This window comes from Hemibagrus wyckioides, linkage group LG25, assembly GCF_019097595.1.
Source record: "Hemibagrus wyckioides isolate EC202008001 linkage group LG25, SWU_Hwy_1.0, whole genome shotgun sequence".
NCBI lineage: Eukaryota > Metazoa > Chordata > Actinopteri > Siluriformes > Bagridae > Hemibagrus > Hemibagrus wyckioides.
Window position 1 is genome coordinate 20001156 of NC_080734.1, and position 18120 is coordinate 20019275.

Below are 18120 nucleotides of genomic sequence, written 5' to 3' on the forward strand. Positions count from 1 at the left end.
TATAAACAAGCTTTTCAGGGATGCTCAGTAAGACATGATAGTGTTAAATGGGCAGGGCTGAAGCCTTCTTTAAAATCACTCCGTTTCAGATAATGTGCTGGTTGTGAGTGTAAACAGTGGAAACTGTGACATAAACTTGATGAGATCTGATCACTGGAGTCATTTGAGATCATAATTAAAGTTTAAGGGTAGACATGTTATAAATGCTTTATCATACAATTTGAAGAAAAACAGATCTAAATTGGTCATTTCTACCTGTAGTGACTTATTGAAGACATAAACCCATAATTTACATCCTTATTACAGTAAGTGTTTTTTTTCTGGTCTGTTTATTTTATTCTAGAAAATGAGAACATCTAAATTGTCCAGTGTCGCCTACCGTATGCTTGAAAATGTAGCTAAAAGAAAGATGTAGTATTTCTGTGTATTATTTTCATTCTGTAGATAACTGGCTATATAAACTGATACAATTTTATTTGTATAGTGCTTGTAACAATGGACATTGACTCAAAGCAGCTTTACAGAAAGTAAGAAACATAGTACAAAAGATTAATGCTAGACAAAAAGTTCAGATTAATATTAGAATTATATTTAAATTTATTTTGTATTTGTTAATGACCACGATATGATGTATATGTGAAACATCATAACTTGGATACATACAGTGATTAGATACGGCACTGATCTGATACACAGACCCCACAGATCCTGTAACATGTGCAAGGTCTGGAATTGAATTTGGAAAAGAACGGTATTTAAAACTATATATGTTTACTTTATTTATTACATTCACAATCAAATAAAAGAGGTCATTTTTGTGTGAAAGGGTTTAACTATGATAAAAAATAAATATCATAAAGCTTTGTACTTTTAAAAGAAAACAGCATTGGATGGGTCTCGGGATTGACTTATACTCAAGGTTTCAGTATAAACATAAACAGTGTATTGATGTACAGGTATTGATAATACCTGTTTTTTGTTTTTTTTAATTCAATTAATAATTTTAATGCAAAATATTTCTTTTTTTGCGCATAAAAACAAAACAACTGGGCAATCTTTTTTAAAATGAGTAAAATAAGTAACAAAAGTAAGTCTATTCAATTAAAAAGAGAAACAATAAATAAATAAATATGATAAATAATGTCCCACTTCTTATAAAATCACCACATACTTAAAGCAAGTATTGTTCACTAAAATAATCATAATACTATCTACTTAAAAATGTGTTAATTTTTTTTTTTTTAATTAAAAATAGTATTACTAGGTTTAAAATACCCATAGATATCTACCAAGATGCATATGAAGAGAACAAATTTACCGATTGTCTTTTAATTGTTTCAAATGTTTCACTGAGTTGTTCTTTAATGACATACTACTAAAGTTGACTTGGGAATAAGAAGCGTAAAATAATCTTTTTTTAAACAGGGAGCCATCGAGACAGCAGGAAACTATAAAACATACTCAGTATTCATTTCAGGATCGTTCATCTGTCAATGCTATCAGACTCTATTGATTGCATACTTTAATATTTTTTAGAACAATAAACAAATTTCAGCTGTAAAAGAATAAATAAGCTACATGATCAACTCATGTGTACACACATGCCTAGTGCTGAGTTAGACACGAGCGTGTGTTTACCAGGAAAAAGGTGTTACAGGCAACTTAAAAACATTAAAAACATTCAGTTACCCCTTACATTTTTGGAGTAAAAAATATGCCTTACTTTACCTTGACTCCAGCAGCCACAGCATACACACACGAATCCAGCTACAGGTTGGAGACTCGAAGCTTTTTTTTCCCACACACAGCTGACCTGCATACACAACAAATACGAAACTTCCTGGAACAAAGTAATATACATTACTAGTTTTCTAGTCTAGTGGGTTACTCTCTTTTATGTGTTTATATATTAATCAGATTAAAAATATAAAAATGCTAAATAAAAAAATAAATAAAATAAATAAAATATGATGTCTCTGTGTAAAACTTGCTCCATATTTAGATGTGGGCTATTTAAATTCTACTCAATTGTAGTATTTTCCACCCCTTAAGACTTCTAACACCACCACTACTTCACCCAAATACTATAAAAAAACTGATATTTTAGTCATTATTTTATCTGTTACAAACAGGAACCATCTATACAGTTTGTGACTAAAGACCGGCTCTCACAGCTTTTATGAATTTTTATGAGAACTTTTCTTCTTTAACCCTTTTCTAGTAGTACACTGGCTTTACATTCTGGTGGCAGATTTAAACTGGACTTATCAGACACTTTTCAGTATAAACCAATGAATTATTTAATTGCTGAAAGTCTGTTCCAAGGTTAGGTTGGGTTTCTGTGTGTAGAGTATCATGACCCCCTGCTGGCCAAACAATCCCACAGTACCTCCCCACAATAACACTGGGACTCAGACAAAACACAGACAGCACAACTACAGCGTTATTTAAACTGTATACAACTGCAACAAAAACACCAAACTAGACTAGGTAAAAAGTAACACTTATGAAACTGAGCCTTTAAACACTACCGTGAAATTAGACATCATAAATAAATTCAGTGCTGAACACAGACACACACAAAAACAATGTAGTTTTTATTTTATATATATATATATATTTATCCTCCTACAACCTGGTGTCCACATACGTGGACATCACATTTTTGGTTGTGTGCACCATAATACTTAATTCTTTGTAACTGGAACCTGTTGTACTCAAAAGAAGTGGCTTCATGTTCAAAAATATCTGGTTATTATATTTATTGGTTCCTCCAAATAGCTACAAGAAATCTAAAATGCAAGCCAAACCAAAGCTTGGGTCTTAGGAGGATATATATACAGTATCTCACAAAAGTGAGTACACCCCTGACATTTTTGTAAATATTTTATTATATCTTTTCATGTGACAACACTGAAGAAATGACCCTCTGTTCCAATGTACAGTAGTGAGTGTCCAGCCTGTATAACAGTGTAAATTTACTGTCCCCTCAAAATAACTCAACACACAGCCATTAATGTCTAAACCATTGGCAACAAAAGTGACTACATCCCTAAGTGGAAATGACCAAATTGGGCCCAATTAGCCATTTAATTATAAATATTTACAAAAATATTGGCAAAAATGTGAGTGGTGTACTCACTTTTGTGAGATACTGTATATATATATATATACACACTACTGTTTGGGATCACTCAAAAATTGTATTGTTTTCCAAGGAAACACATGAAATTAGTCAGAGTTAAAGAGAGAGAGAGAGAGAGAGAGAGAGAGAGAGAGAGAGAGAGAGAGAGAGAGAGAGAGAGAGAGAAATAGATAGATAGATAGATAGATAGATAGATAGATAGATAGATAGATAGATAGATAGATAGATAGATAGATAGATAGATAGATAGATAGCAGATGTGCCACATGATAATTAGAAATAAACTGCAGATGTGAACTTGGCACAAATGTCTACATTGAAGATCTGGACTATAGCTGCTGAGAAGATCTCCAAGTATATTGCACAAAAAAATGATTAAGACTCAGAATGATGCCTTAATGCTGAAATTTATTTCTCATTTTTGATTGTTTTAATTTATGTTTTATGATTCCTGTGGCTTTGGTTTTCTGTTAACTCTCCTATCCATTAGTTACCCCAGTTTAAAGAGACCGCAGTTGTCATGTTGTTTTTCCAGTTTGTATATTGTTGTTAATAAGATAATAAAACAGATAAGGGTATAATAAAGTTCCAGAAGGTTTCTTTATTTGCTGTTGTATTGGGCCAATAATATTTACATTGAGTTTTATTAACTATCATAATGTCAATAGGCCTAAGTGCAGAAATAGAGCAAGCCATAAGAAAGCTGTGCGAAAATATGCTCTAGTAACTAGATACAGTTTGCCTGCAACACCTTAATACTTGGATTGTCTCGAATTCTGCCTGGGTTAAAAAGCTCTTTTAAAATTAGTTTTGAAATTTAGTTTAACTTGTTTTTATCACTCTTTTAAAATTTAGCTTGACAGAGAGGACACAGTAAAACACAATACTGTAACAAAAGTTTTCATTTTAATTGGTCAGTCATCAATCTCTTCTTTTACATAATAGTAAATATATCGGTTACATGTTTTAAGTCATAAATCTGTAACTGGAATATAATGTTCATACATCAGCTTCACACATTTGACACCAATTGATTCTAAGCTTGAGCTTCAGTCTGATGATACGATCCAGCAGAAGTTATCAAAGCTGCCAGTATGCTTTAGCAACACTTTTTTTTGCCCTGACAGTCAAACAAAGGCCAAATAACCCTGTGCACCATGTTGTCAAGAGGGAGGAGGTATGAATGCCAGTAAAGTCTATCAGCTCACTACATAGCTACATCTAGCTGACTAGACATATTCTGTACACCACATATCATCATCTAAAATATGAATGATGAATCAAAACTATTCCCAAAAGTCTCCATACGCAGGGGAAATCAATATGCATTAACAAAATGGCATCCAAGATTTTTCAAACACACACACACACACACAAAAGTACAAAACACCGGGGACACCTGACCATTACACCGAATATTACACATTAATATGGAGTTGGTCCCAGTTTGTATCAGTAACAGCTTCCACTTGTCTGCACAGGCTTTGCACAAGATTTTGGAGTGCTTCTGTGGTAATTTTTGCCCATTCATCCAGTATAGCAATTTGTGAGGTCAGTCACTGACGACAAGGCCTTGCTCATATTTTCTGTTCCAGTTCATCCCAAAGGTGAACGATGGGGTTGAAATCAGGGCTCTGTATGGACCAGTGAAGTTCTTCCACACCAAACTCATCCATCCATGTCTTTATGGACCTTTGCTTTGTGCACTGTGACACAGTCATGCTGGAATAGAAAAGGGCATTTCCCAAACTATTGGAAGCATAGCATTGTCCAACATGTCTTGGTGTGCTAAAACATTAACATTTCCCTTCAATGGAAGTAAGAGGCTTATCCGTACCACTCGAAAACAGCCCCATACCTTTATGCCTCCTCCACCAAACTTTACAGATGGTGCAATGGAGTCAGGCAGGTAATGTTCTCCTGCCATCTGCCAAACCCAGACTCGCCTATCAGACTGCAAACAGAGAAGCGATCCATCACTCCACAGAACACACTTCCACTGTTCCAGAGTCCAGTGGTGCCATGTTTTACACCACTCCATTCAACGTTTGGCATTGTACTTGGTGATGTAAGGCTTGCATGCAGCTGCTTGGCCACGAAAACTGATTCCATGAAGCTCCTGTCAGTTTTTGTGCTGAAATTAATGCCAGTGGAAATTTGGAACTCTTCAGCTATGGAAGTAGCAGAGCATTGGTGACTTTTACACACCATGTGCCTCAGCACTCACAGACGCCGCACTGTGACTGAGTTGCTGCTGTTCCAAAATGTTTCCACTTTCTCAGTAATAGCACTTAGAGTTGACGGTGGAAAATCTAGCAGGGAGGAAATTTCACATACAGAACGATTGCAGAAGTAGCATCCTATCCCAGTACCACTCTTGAATTAGTGAGCTCTTCAGATTGACCCATTTCTTTCACAAATGTTTGTAAATGCATACTGTACGGCTAGGTGCTTGATTTTATACACCTGTGACAAAAGGTCAGACTGAAACAGAGGTGTCTCCCATGACTATTGTCTTATATACCATATATATGATGGATTTCAACAGGAAACATAGCAAGCACATCACACACATGTCAGCAAACTAAGAAGATAAAGTGAGAGGTGACTCTGTGTGTGTGTGTGTGTGTGTTTACAAAGAAACTGTCCACTGTTAAAGATCTACACAAATAAAACTGAATTTGATTGTTAATTTCCCCCATATATGGAAACTTTTGGGAAACCCTGCACTTTGTATGGGTGTAATTTTCTTCCTTGCATAAACATCTGTCGGGTCCCAGTGTTGCTTCTGCCATTTTGAACTGGTGCTCAATTAAAGTATCCCATATGCTTGTTGTACATTTCTTGGAGAAGTGCACCTACATATCAACAGACCAATTCAAGCAGAATATTAAAATCCATGTTTTTGACGTTGCAGACAGTAGTGTTGCTTTAAAATGCCCTTTGAAATCAACGTAGAAATCATTATACAATGCTACAACAGCAGTGTTCAGTAAATGCAGTCAGAATAAAGACATTTTGTCAGAAAGGTTTAAATGTTATAACAATACCAACGGAAGCTGTTACTCTTTGACACTGTGACGACGTGTGTAAGATGCTCTAACAGACGGAACAGGGTAAAGACGAGGTGTCAACGTGAACAGTTCACAAGTGTAATGGTGTTTTAGCGTGGCTTTTCCTGTGTAGAAACCATGTGTGATCTCTCCAGCTTGCACATACAGGACTTAAGACGACATGGCAGTTTTTCAGGGACTGTGTATGTATACATTTATTTATTCGCCCTTATATGTCCATTCTAAGTGAGTTGTCTGCAAGTAGCCATTGAACAGGTCTATAGTCTGCGACTGTACACAATCACACAGGGCCTGAATGACCTCCTGGCTCTTGACCCTGCTGGTTTCCAAAGCCAAGTAAGTGTTGCTTCTTTTATTCCCAGCTGGTATTGAAATAATCTACTGAGCACACGTGTTGTTCATTTCTCAGAGAAGCGTATCCACCTGTTGACAGACCAATTCAAGTAGAGTACTAAATGCATATCTTTAGTCATGACAGTGACATGGCAGCCAGTAGTCTTGCTGATCAATGCCCATAAATTCACATTGGAAATCCTTGTTATACAAATAGCAGTGTTCAGAATAAATGCAAAAACAAAATAAAAAGGCTTTGATAGTTATGAATGTTTTTGTTGAAAACATTTTGGCAGATTGCTGTAGGATCCAGGATAGAGCCTGTAAATCACCTAACTATAGTCTGAGCTACATTAGTGTGCATTAGTATTAGACATTGTCGAGAGGTGAAGAGTATGTTACAGCTTCAAGAATGTATAACTATAATCAAACAAAAAACAAACAAGATTCTCCAAAGTGTAAAGAGGACAATGTGGGAAAGCTACATTTGGCAAGCAATGGCTTTTAATATGCTCAGAGACCCTTGTGTGACTTTTCCAGAGGGACATGGTGGGTTGTGTAGGTTTGTTTGTCTGCTCTCCTTCTCTTGCTCTCTGCCTTGTTCACTCTACACAAATGTCTGTAAGTAGCAATGAATGAAACGGGTTTATAATAGATCAGGCAAGTGGCTGTACACGGAGTCCAGCAGCGTCTGGCTGGCCTCTTGGCTCTTGACTCCAGCGATCTCAAACAGACGGTCCAGTTTGTCCTCGGCCATGGGAATCTCCTCAATCACGTGCAGCTCCTCTGGGTTTAGGATGTGCAGCATGTCATCAAAAATGGGCTGTAGGTCGCATGGGTCGAGACGCACCTGCCTCAAAACAGTGTCCTTTTTCTCTGTTTGAAAAATATAAGAAAGAAATTAAGTGACTGTGGAGATAGTAATGCATTGTTGTAATTGTTATTAAATTTGATAAATATCTGATTAATAAATAAATATTACGATTAGTTTGATCATAATGATTAATAAATCATTATGATCAAACTAATCGTAATATTTATTTATTAATCATATATTAATAGCATAAATGATTCAGAAAGAATTATATTAATAAATATTCAAAATGAAACTGTATCTAAATTGTGCTGTTGAATTTGTCTGAAAATAACACAACAGAAATAAGCATGTAAGAGCACAAAGCGTCCACAAGGTGGAAGTAGAAATAAAACAAGTTTTAGGTCCTACAGTATATGTGCTTGTTCCTGCATGGAAGGTGTTTCCTTTTTGGGTAGGATGTGGATCAGCAATGTGTTTTCCTCCGTACATTAGACAAATCATTATATAAATCAAACATTAGATTATTCAGTGTTTTATGTTTTAGATGCTTTTACTCATGTCAAGCTTTATATCTTCATATTTTATTAGCAAACAATTTTGCTTCTTCCTAGAATCAAATAGCTCAAATGAGGGAAGTAATTCTATTCAAAGTCAAATTTAATTAAAGTCAAATTAATCACTCAAGTGACAGCTATTTCTGCATGGTGGACCCCTCAAAACATCAGAGTGGCAAGAATATAACTGTTATTTTATATATGGACCTTCCTTTATCCATCACCATGTGGTGTATTGGCAGGTCATAGAAAGTTTTTCCATTTTCTTCACCCGTTACGATGGGCTCCGTTTCCCCCACAGTGTGGCCAGTCTGTTTGAGGCGATAGTTTCGCCTGTAGCCCAAACAAGTGGCGCATCATTACTGACAGCTCGTCCAGGAGCCTTAAATCTGTGCTGCTCTGTAACAGTGTCCATCTCTTCCCCTGGCCCACTCGGTGTACCTCAAAGAGGATTATAACAAAGTCCAGACATGGCCTGACACTCTGAATGTTCCTATGATAAGTACGGCTGGGAGATCAGACTTCAAAATGGTGGCATTCGTGATAGGTCTCCAGGGATGTTTTACCAAGATTCCGTGCTATCCTTGTCTTTGGGACACCAAGGCGCTCTACCAAGGTGGGACTGCTGGACACAGCAGAGTTCACTGTGGAAAGGAACAACGTCAAGCGGGAGCCATTGGTGGATCCCCAGGAAAGCGCTGATGCCACCAGAGTGCTGATTGAACCCCATTGTTTAAAGCTCTAACAGAGCCTTATGTAACACACAGCTCTATATAATCTGTTATCAGCCTTCAAGCACTTTCAGGACTTCTTTTCTAAGCTGTGGTTTACAAAATAATTGAAAAACCACTCACTTCTAAATCTTCCGTGGTGAATTTTGCTTAACTTTAGTATGAGGTTAATGTTGGTTCATATGTTGTTTTTTTGAATGAAAAGAAGAATTTGCCTGTTTTCTCAATGTAACTATGCCAATTTTATATTTATATATATATATATATATATATACACATACACACACATTATATATATATATATATATATATATATATATATATATATATATATATATATATATATATATATATATATATATATATATATATATATATATATATATATCACACACATACACATATGTTTATATATACATACATTATATATATACATATACATATATATATATATATATATATATATATAAGCAATGTTTCTCCTGGAAAATTTCCCTTCTTAATTCTACAGACCTCATTCTGGGACGAGAAGAAAACTATTACTAGCAGTACAGGATTTACAGGAGTGATAGAAATCATATTACATTTCATTAACTCTTTCAAGACATTAGCACAGGATTCAACAAAAGGCCCTGACACACTTTATCAAATCACCTATAACTTCCTCAGATGTGAACTGAATCTCTCAGAGTCGAAGCTCTTAACCAGTCTTATTTAACGTATACTTACCTTTGGTAATAAAAGAGCCAGTGCGGCTCAGGGCTGAGTCTTTGCTCGAGGTGGAGTCACAGCGCAGCAGAGGCTCAGACTCATCAGGGAAGAAGCCTTTGGTACGGTCGAGTGGAGAGTGCTCCACTACCAATCCCTGTGCATCCAGAGGTTTATGGCTGGGGCTGGTGCCTTGGCTTACATTCACAGATATCATCAACTGGTTCAGATCAAACTGCAGTGGCACAAAGATAGCATTTAAGCTTAATAAGGCGAGTTAATTATGGAATTTTACGACGTATTTAACTCTCATGGACAATTTAGCACGCATATACATGCTTTGTGGCCTGAACCAGGCTAACGATGTACAGTAAAGCTGAATATCACACGAGAGTAAGAAAACAAACAGCAGATGAGGAGCGGAAGAAAAAAAATAGGGTTTTATTTTTTGTTTGTTTTTTTTGCCTTGCTGTGACCCTGTTTGAATTGATTTTAAAATCTAATCTAATCTAATCTAATCTCCTGCTTATTGATGATATGAATAATAATTCCACATAAATCTCAAACATCTCACAACCAACTGTTCTTGAGGTATGATGGAAGAGACACAACAGACAACCTGGGAACATAAACACCTCCACCACCACGTGTCAGAGGCAACACAGTGACTGCAAGGAAAAATACAACAACAAAATAATACAAGAAACATCCTTTTTTCTCAAGCTGTTTATATGTGAACCGTGTGTACACAACTGTCAATAAAAATTTCATTACTCTGTCTTATCTTGGTCATCCTGGTCTTGTCCTGGTCAGGGATGTGCCCATTCATCTGCACTCTCAACTGAATAGACAGAAATTCTTTTACATATTTTTATGTATCATATTTTTCTTGCACTTTCTGTGTTCTGTTGCCTCAGACTTGCTCATTAGAGATAAATGTTAGAGATAAATAAAGTAGAGTAACTCAACTTTAAACTTTTTCATTTTATTTATGTTTCTATACTTCTGTAAAGCTGCTTTGAGACAATTGCTGCATTGGCCCATTGTTCAAAGCGCTACACAAATAAATTGAATTAGACTGAATTAGAGCTCCAATTGAATTGAATTGAATTCCTGTAAACCATCATTTTGCAGGAGTCGCTGCCAAATGGTGCAACATAAACGTATAAAACAAACAGAAACCCTTCAGAGTAGTTTAGTGTTCAAAATGATTAGAGCAATAAACTCTAGCCATAGTGGCGTAAACACGAGTGACTTCACCGACGTAGTCCTGTTCCGACCTCGACCCTGTGCGTCACAGCAGACTTACTCATGACAAGCAAATCAAAGAGATTCTGTCCAAAGTCACAGCTTTGGAATTCACTGCCCACAGGTCACATGGACTAAGTCATTCATAAAACGTAAGATTTGCCCACAGTACTGGGAAAATCGACTCTGGGTGATATGTCACTGTCTTGACAAATCAGTGATGCAGCTTGTTCTGACAAACTTTCTCAGTTTTTCAGCAACTATTGTTTAAAATATAAGTTACTGATTTCCTTTGGAAATTACAATGATTTGTTTGGACATAGTTTATTAAGTTAAGTGACTCATGCTATAGAAGGGCAGACAATCTGGCAATAATCTGTGTATACAATGTTAAACTCTGATAATCCAACAGCACCACCTTCAAGCTGTACTCATGCATGAGAAAGCTTTATGTGCCCCATAAAACCATAAATGCGGAAAAATGATGTCACATGGTATTCACAACTCGTATCACTGGCTCCATTTACATTTGAGATACTTTAACATACTAATCCCTCCAGAGCTCTTGTACAAGGAGCAAGACGCTTTCCCACGTGTGGTTTACATGTACATTAAAGCAAAGCTGAGCCTCACTACTACAATTAGATTGAGCTGCAAGTCACAGTCATGGCATAAATGCAAATGAATCTTTCGGAAAAGAATCAGAAGCTACTTTTATATTTTTAAACCAGAAACAAGCAATGCATTTAACACGAAACAGATGTTACTGACGTTTTATGATATTTATGATCAATATTAAAATCATAAAAATAAACTGAAAGGCACTCCGCTCATGAAAATAGTATGGATCCTCCACTTTTTAAATCCTTATATAATGTAACGCTCTCATCTGCAGAGATCGCGAGGTTGAATCCTGACAATTGCCACACCCATCGGTGGATGAGACGCTCTCTCCCCTGTCAGTCACACTGACTCTAACCAATCATAGGCATCTGTGGGATTATGTATGCAGAAGAAGGCAGAAAGGACTGACTTGCACAAGCAAACGGATGCAGTTTGAGGAAGCAGGTGTTGGCCTTCACCATCCCTGGTTATAGAAGTCATATGAGTGGTGAGTGCAAATTGACAAGTGACCAAATAAGCAAGAAAAATGGATAGAAAATGTATATACAGTATTTATATACTTTTTCTGTAACCTGATCAGAAAAGCAGCCAAATTAACCATAACTATGAGGTTTGTTTTCCTGCTGTGTATAACTAACAGGCTCCAATAACTGAATTAATAAATGGTTTGTGCTAATTACAGCTTATTAAATAGTGCTGATATTAGAGCTGGATATATAAAGCCAATCACTGTACAATGGGAATTTCAAAACAAATCAGAAATTATTATCCCTCCGGCTGACCTTGAGACAAGGGCAAAGTGTAGAGCAGGTTTATAAGACACGCGTTGACTCAAGCTTTAAAATGAAATCTGATGATTGATTCCTTGTCCCAAGAACAGGACTCAATACACAGTACTGTAGTGATGTGGGATGAAGCCAGAAGAGTCACAGGATGCTACTGTGTTTTGGCACATTTCTCTCAGGATATTTCCATGAGGGAAAAGCAAAGAGGTGTGTGTTTCTAATCCTTAGTTAATTACTAAAGTTATTAATTACTACACTACTGCAAAAATGTAAATAAAAAAAAAAGTGAAAATATCTTGAATATAATCAAATGTCATACAGTTTCCTATTATTCAAATATTAACCCAAATATATGATTATTAAACCAATTTCTATGCATTTTTGCTCATTTCAGGACCCAGGCTGCGAGATCTTGACACCAGAGGTCAACAAGGTGGCCGCACCAATAAATCCAGCACCATGACTGCACTCCATATGATCACATCATGCTGGTCACACCATCGCTAAACAACTTTCATGCACAATGAGCACCACTAAGCCCTCTAAGCACTGTTTGTGAAGCACTGCTCAATGTCTGTGAGTAAAGTCGATATATGTTGCTGGTTCTCTCTCACGTTCATGTATATTTTCACATACATCGTCTATGTATATCGTCTAGTTTATGTTTGCGTTTGTTACAGAGTCCTAATCTTTGTTCACATTTTTATTCACTTTTATTTAATTCACTTTTAATACATTCCTCCTCACTCAATCAGTGACTGATTTGATTTGCGTTTAAATCTAAATAGGATTCAATCTGTCTTTTCTCCCTTCATTATGAGGTGCGGTGACGCATGGCATTAATGCAATCCAGTCCAGTGCCATAGGATCATTTTTACTTCTTTGAAAGGTCACACTGCACTGAGTTTACTGCACACCTCAGACACCTCTCTCTGGTTCAGATGCTCAGGATGTCATCAATCAGGAGATAAACAACATTAACATTCTCACATGGAGGGGATCTGCTTAACTGGAGAGTACGATTTAGTGCAGACTCTAACAGAAATATGCATTATAGCTCAGCCTATGAAAGATCAGATCTGCTTTAAAAACAATATCAAAGTAAATGGCATCTTAATTATTTACACAAAACAGACCTAATAAATCTACTATACTATATGTTTATAATAGACATGACGTGATACCACTTTTTCTTCCTGATGCTAAAACCTTGGCGATCAGCCGACAGAGAAACCCATCACATTATTTTCTTTTTTTTTCTTCTCTTTTGTAATTGAAGACTTGGAAACAAAACATAGCTTAAACATACAACAATCATTCGCAATATATAATAAAAAAATATACACATAATAAATATAATGAAATTATTCTTAAAAATATGTAATCAAGTGTCTTTGTAAACATTTACAGTTTTAAAATTTAATTTAATCCAATTCTCTGTTTTTTCCACAGATCGGATCAAATTCATCCTTCATTTTTTCTTTTTCTCTGATATCTAAGCCACCATTTTCTTCGTCTGCTGTTGGCATGATTTACTACGTGTTCAACCATAAATGCTAAACCATTGTATTTTTTTGCATATCCATGAGAGAAGAAAAAACTTTAAATTTGATATATGCTCATATTATATATATAATATAACTCATGTGGTTTAATATTTTATCAAACAAACTTGCAGCATTATGTCATCATTAGCAGGCTGCTGTATGCTGGGTAAGGAATCATGCTGTGCTTTATGCTAGAACTAACAAAAAACCACAGCCATTGTGTTGCTGCTCTTCTATATTACTCACGTTACTCAATAAACAGACGATGTATTCATGGTCAGCTGTTTGAGCTACGCTGCCCTTTGCCGGTGTAATGTTGCGTGCCGCTCACCTGAGGATTGTCTTCCATGACACCACGGATCTTCTCCACCACATCAATGCGCCGGTGATGATGGAGGGCGTTTATCAGCTTGGCTAGGTTAGCATCGCTATCACAGATGGTCCAGTGCTGTAGGGCGGCGTACGCTCTCTCATGGTCAGCTGAGTAGCCTTTAGAGAAGGCAGCCACTTCACGCTCATTAGCATTAGCCAGGGTCTGGTACATGTCGATCCACTGGCTACCAATCTGAGCTGCCACCAGTTTTAGGATATCAACACCTGTGAATTACAGAAAGACAGATATTTTTTTTATTTATTTATTTTTAATTAAAGTGTCCCACCGGATTCATTCTGCAGAATATATAGAAAAGAACCACAGCTAAATTATCAGAAAATGATGACTTCTCAAACTACATTCTTTGTTGGACTGTAAGCAAGTTGCTGCTTTTACCAAAAAATACTGAAGATTATTACAAAGAAACAAGATCATGATACAGGATCTTATGTGGTAGGAGATGTGGCAGCTTAGTGGTTAAGGTTAAACTACTGACTGGAAAGTTGCGAGTTTGCATCCCAGGTCCACCAAGCTGCCACTGCTGGGCTCTTGAGCAAGGCCCTTAACTCTCAGTTGTATAAAGTGAAATAAAAATGTGTGTCATTTTGGATAACGTTGTCTACCAAATAACAGAAATGTTAAGGAGCTTGGAACCTAGGTTCCTTTTTTAGGGAACATTAACTGATACGCAGACCTCAGGTCTAAACATTTCTATCGGCTATTTATTTTTAGGTTGAACATTTTTCATGTCTTGTTGCTCATCAGCCACCACAGTGATCCTATCGGGAATACGTCTTTTAAAGCTGAGAATGAGTGCAGCTGTTTATTGTTAGTTGTGATGCCAGACTCACCTGCTCCAAATTTTGTGAGAGAGTTTATAGACTCGTTTTGTTTTTTTATATCTTCAGGACAATCCATAGGCAGTTGATATTTGATGCACACAGGAACTGTGTGGGGGTTTAAACAATGCAACACTGGCTAGCTTAAGTGAAGCCATAAGTTTTGGTTTTGGGAATTCAAACGAGGCAGCAAACCAGCTGCAACAGGTCTAGCTTGGCTGTGAAACAAAGAAACTCTAAACATGAGCTTGGGACTTCCCCCTGCATGCTTAATAGAGTCTCTGTGATGGATTTGAGAGTCTTTGTCACAGCAACAAAACTGCACTGTAATAAAAACCTCCAGCCAGGTCACCTTATCTCGTGTCAGCGTAATACAACTGCAGCATCATCAATTTGCTGCCCTTTATTTTTTGGACTGTAAGAAAGACAGTAATTTTCTTACAGTCCAACGAAGGACGTAGTTTGAGATTTTGCTACATGCATGCATCTTCAACACTGGAGCTAATTTTTGGCATTTTGTGGCTTTCAGATCAGGTCACGGTGCACTTTTCGTGACAAAACTTAGAAACTAAGAAACAGCTGACTTATGGAAGCGGCAAAGGACATGAATGGAATAATTCAGAAATAACAGCTTTACTCTAACGAAGAGATTCTACTGCGTTTCCTTACACAGCTCTCTCCAACTCTCCCACCCATGCTGCCTGACTTAAGCTCACCCATAAAGTTTATGATCACCTCGTATAAAAAGTGCTCAGCCAACCATGCTTCTGAGCAGTGGGCTTTTATAGACAACACCTATCGAGGACGTTGTAATGTAGGGCACACAAAGGTAGTTTTCTCCCCTTTGATCTGAGCTAAAGTGGGCTTTGATATGCTGTTTAAGGCACCGCCTGGGCTCCAGTGAATGTATTCATTATTTCTACAATCACTCTTTTCAATTTATATGTTTCCCATCAAGCCCTTTATTGGCAACATTTAACTACTCTAGTAAATATACGCATACGCCTGCAGGCTTACCAATTAAACACGTTGAATGAATTAAGTCACTCGCTTATGGGATGCATTCAGGGCATCAAACTGCTGCACGAAGTTAAGCTTGGTGTGTTCGACCACATGCTCACATGCTCAGAGGAAATTACCCTGTGTGAGTGCACCTTAAATGGTTTGCTTGTTTTAGGAAGTAAAATGCCATAAAATGCCTTTGGAGTTTCTAGACAATGAAAGGTTTAAAGGTAGAGGGGATGAAAAACATTCCAGTAAAAAGAGCTTTAGAATGTTTGTATTTTGTTAAAAGTTTTTTAAAAACCATAGAGAGGAACTGTTACATTACAACATTAAAATCATATGGTGTTCCGAGAGAGTTTATACTTATTATAACAGCACTGGGACATTCCACTGTGTGCGTGTGCGTGTGTGTGTGTGTGTGTGTGTGTGTGTGTGTGTGTGTGTGTGTGTCACACCGCTCATGTAGAATCCACTTCCTAATTTGGATTGGTTACTACAGTAGAGAGAGTGACATCATCAGTGGACATGGGAACGACATTCTTTAAAAATCTAACTTGTGATTTTTAATATGAACGCTCATCAGATTAAGATGAAATGGAAGAAGAGATACTGGAAGCACAATTAACAGGAATGCAAAATTCAGTGTGAGCTAGCTATCCAGCTAGCGGCGAGAATATACAGTGAGCATTGTTTTTCAGGATCTCTTTCCACTCACAGAGCAAAAAAGAGAACATTATGACTCGATATTAATTTCTTGTTTACTGAACAGATAGATAGATAGATAGATAGATAGATAGATAGATAGATAGATAGATAGATAGATAGATAGATAGATAGATAGATAGATAGATAGACTTGATCCTATGAGGGGAATTCTTGTGTTACATCTTGTGTTGTATAAAAGAGATATTAGACTTTTAGATCATGATTTATCAAGCAACAAAATTTCAATGGAACACAATTAGAAATGCTATGTAGAAAAAAAATGGAAAAAAGGTCAATAACTCACAGTAAACTGGTTGCATAAGTGGTCACACCCGTTCATAATAGAGCATGTGACTGTACACAAAATCCGCCCGCATTCACACTTGCGTCCAGAAGTGTTTATAACACAGCAGAATCAATGAAGAGATTCTGATTAACCCCTAAATAAAGATCAGCTGCTTCTATAGAATTCTCTTGACATCTTCATAGAGTCATCTGAATGCTGAAGCCCTGGTTCATAAAGAGCTCATAAAGCATGAATGTTCATGGTCATATTTATTGATCAAGAGAGGGTTATATAAGAATTTCCATTAGGAAACATTAGATGAACCACGTAACTCTGTTAAATTGATCCTTTTGTTTTTTGCCATAAAAGGTGCCATGTTCTGAGTTGTAGATGTAAATACCAGGAAATTTGAGCTGAATTTCTGACCTCTCGTCTATTATTTGTCTTTTGAAATGTCTCTAGTGTGTAACTAAAACAAGAGAATCTGCCTTTCCAGGTACCAATACTTTCAGAGGGCGCTGTTTTAGTTAAGGGGTGCACACTTCTGCAACCCAGCTATTGTAAGTTTTTTCTTTTTATTCCCCCCCACCTTGATTTTTTTTCCCAGATCAAACACAGACAAAGTTGATATTATTTTTCACATCACAAAAACCTGCGACTTTAATCAGGGTGTGTGGACTTTTTATATCAACTCTAAAATATTAAAGAAAGAAAGTTAGTATTGTGCGTCTTCTGCTGGTCATAAAATGATGACAAAACTACACATACTGTGTGGAATGTCTGTTTGGTTTTTGTATAGAATAATTCTGGCAGCATGTGTCACTTCAGCATGTGTAGAAGATGTAGAGGCCTTTAAAAGAGGATGTGGTGGGACCCTGAACCCGGGCACCTCCCATAACACAACCCCCTTTGTCTCATCCCACCATTCTGCACTGATAAACCCACTCACCAAACAGGGAACTGGAATCAGCTGGTTTAAACTGCTTGTGGTTGGATCTGGAGTGCATACACACACACACACACACACACACACATACACACACACACACACGGCTTAAGCTTACATCAGTCACTGCTCAAAGCTGCAGTGGTGAAGTCCCACTAGTGTAACCTGGCAGCCTTGATGCTGTCATTCCCATGAACATTCACAGCTTACAGGAAAGAAATGAGACACACAGAAACTGAAAACCACCATAAAAGCAAGTGAAAGACAAAAGAAAGATAAAAGAGTGAAAGTATGAACAGGAAAGACGGTCTGTGAGCAGTAAGTAAGTAAAAAAACAAAACAACGTGACAATGTGAAGAGAACAAACAGTAAAATGTCTATTCATTCATGTTCAGTGAGT

The 18120-nt window shown here is 36.9% G+C and overlaps 1 protein-coding gene across 1 annotated transcript in view; it reads right to left on the reverse strand.

Annotated features, from left to right (window-relative positions):
- Positions 1 to 18120, reverse strand: part of LOC131345942 (adhesion G protein-coupled receptor F5-like) — a 44912-nt gene that overhangs the window by 15629 nt on the left and 11163 nt on the right. The window contains exons 4-5 of the mRNA XM_058379154.1: positions 13898 to 14163; positions 1729 to 1813 (exon numbers count right to left, since the gene is read on the reverse strand). Coding sequence (XP_058235137.1) covers positions 1729 to 1813; positions 13898 to 14163 — 351 coding nt within the window. The remainder of the gene's footprint in view (positions 1 to 1728; positions 1814 to 13897; positions 14164 to 18120) is intronic.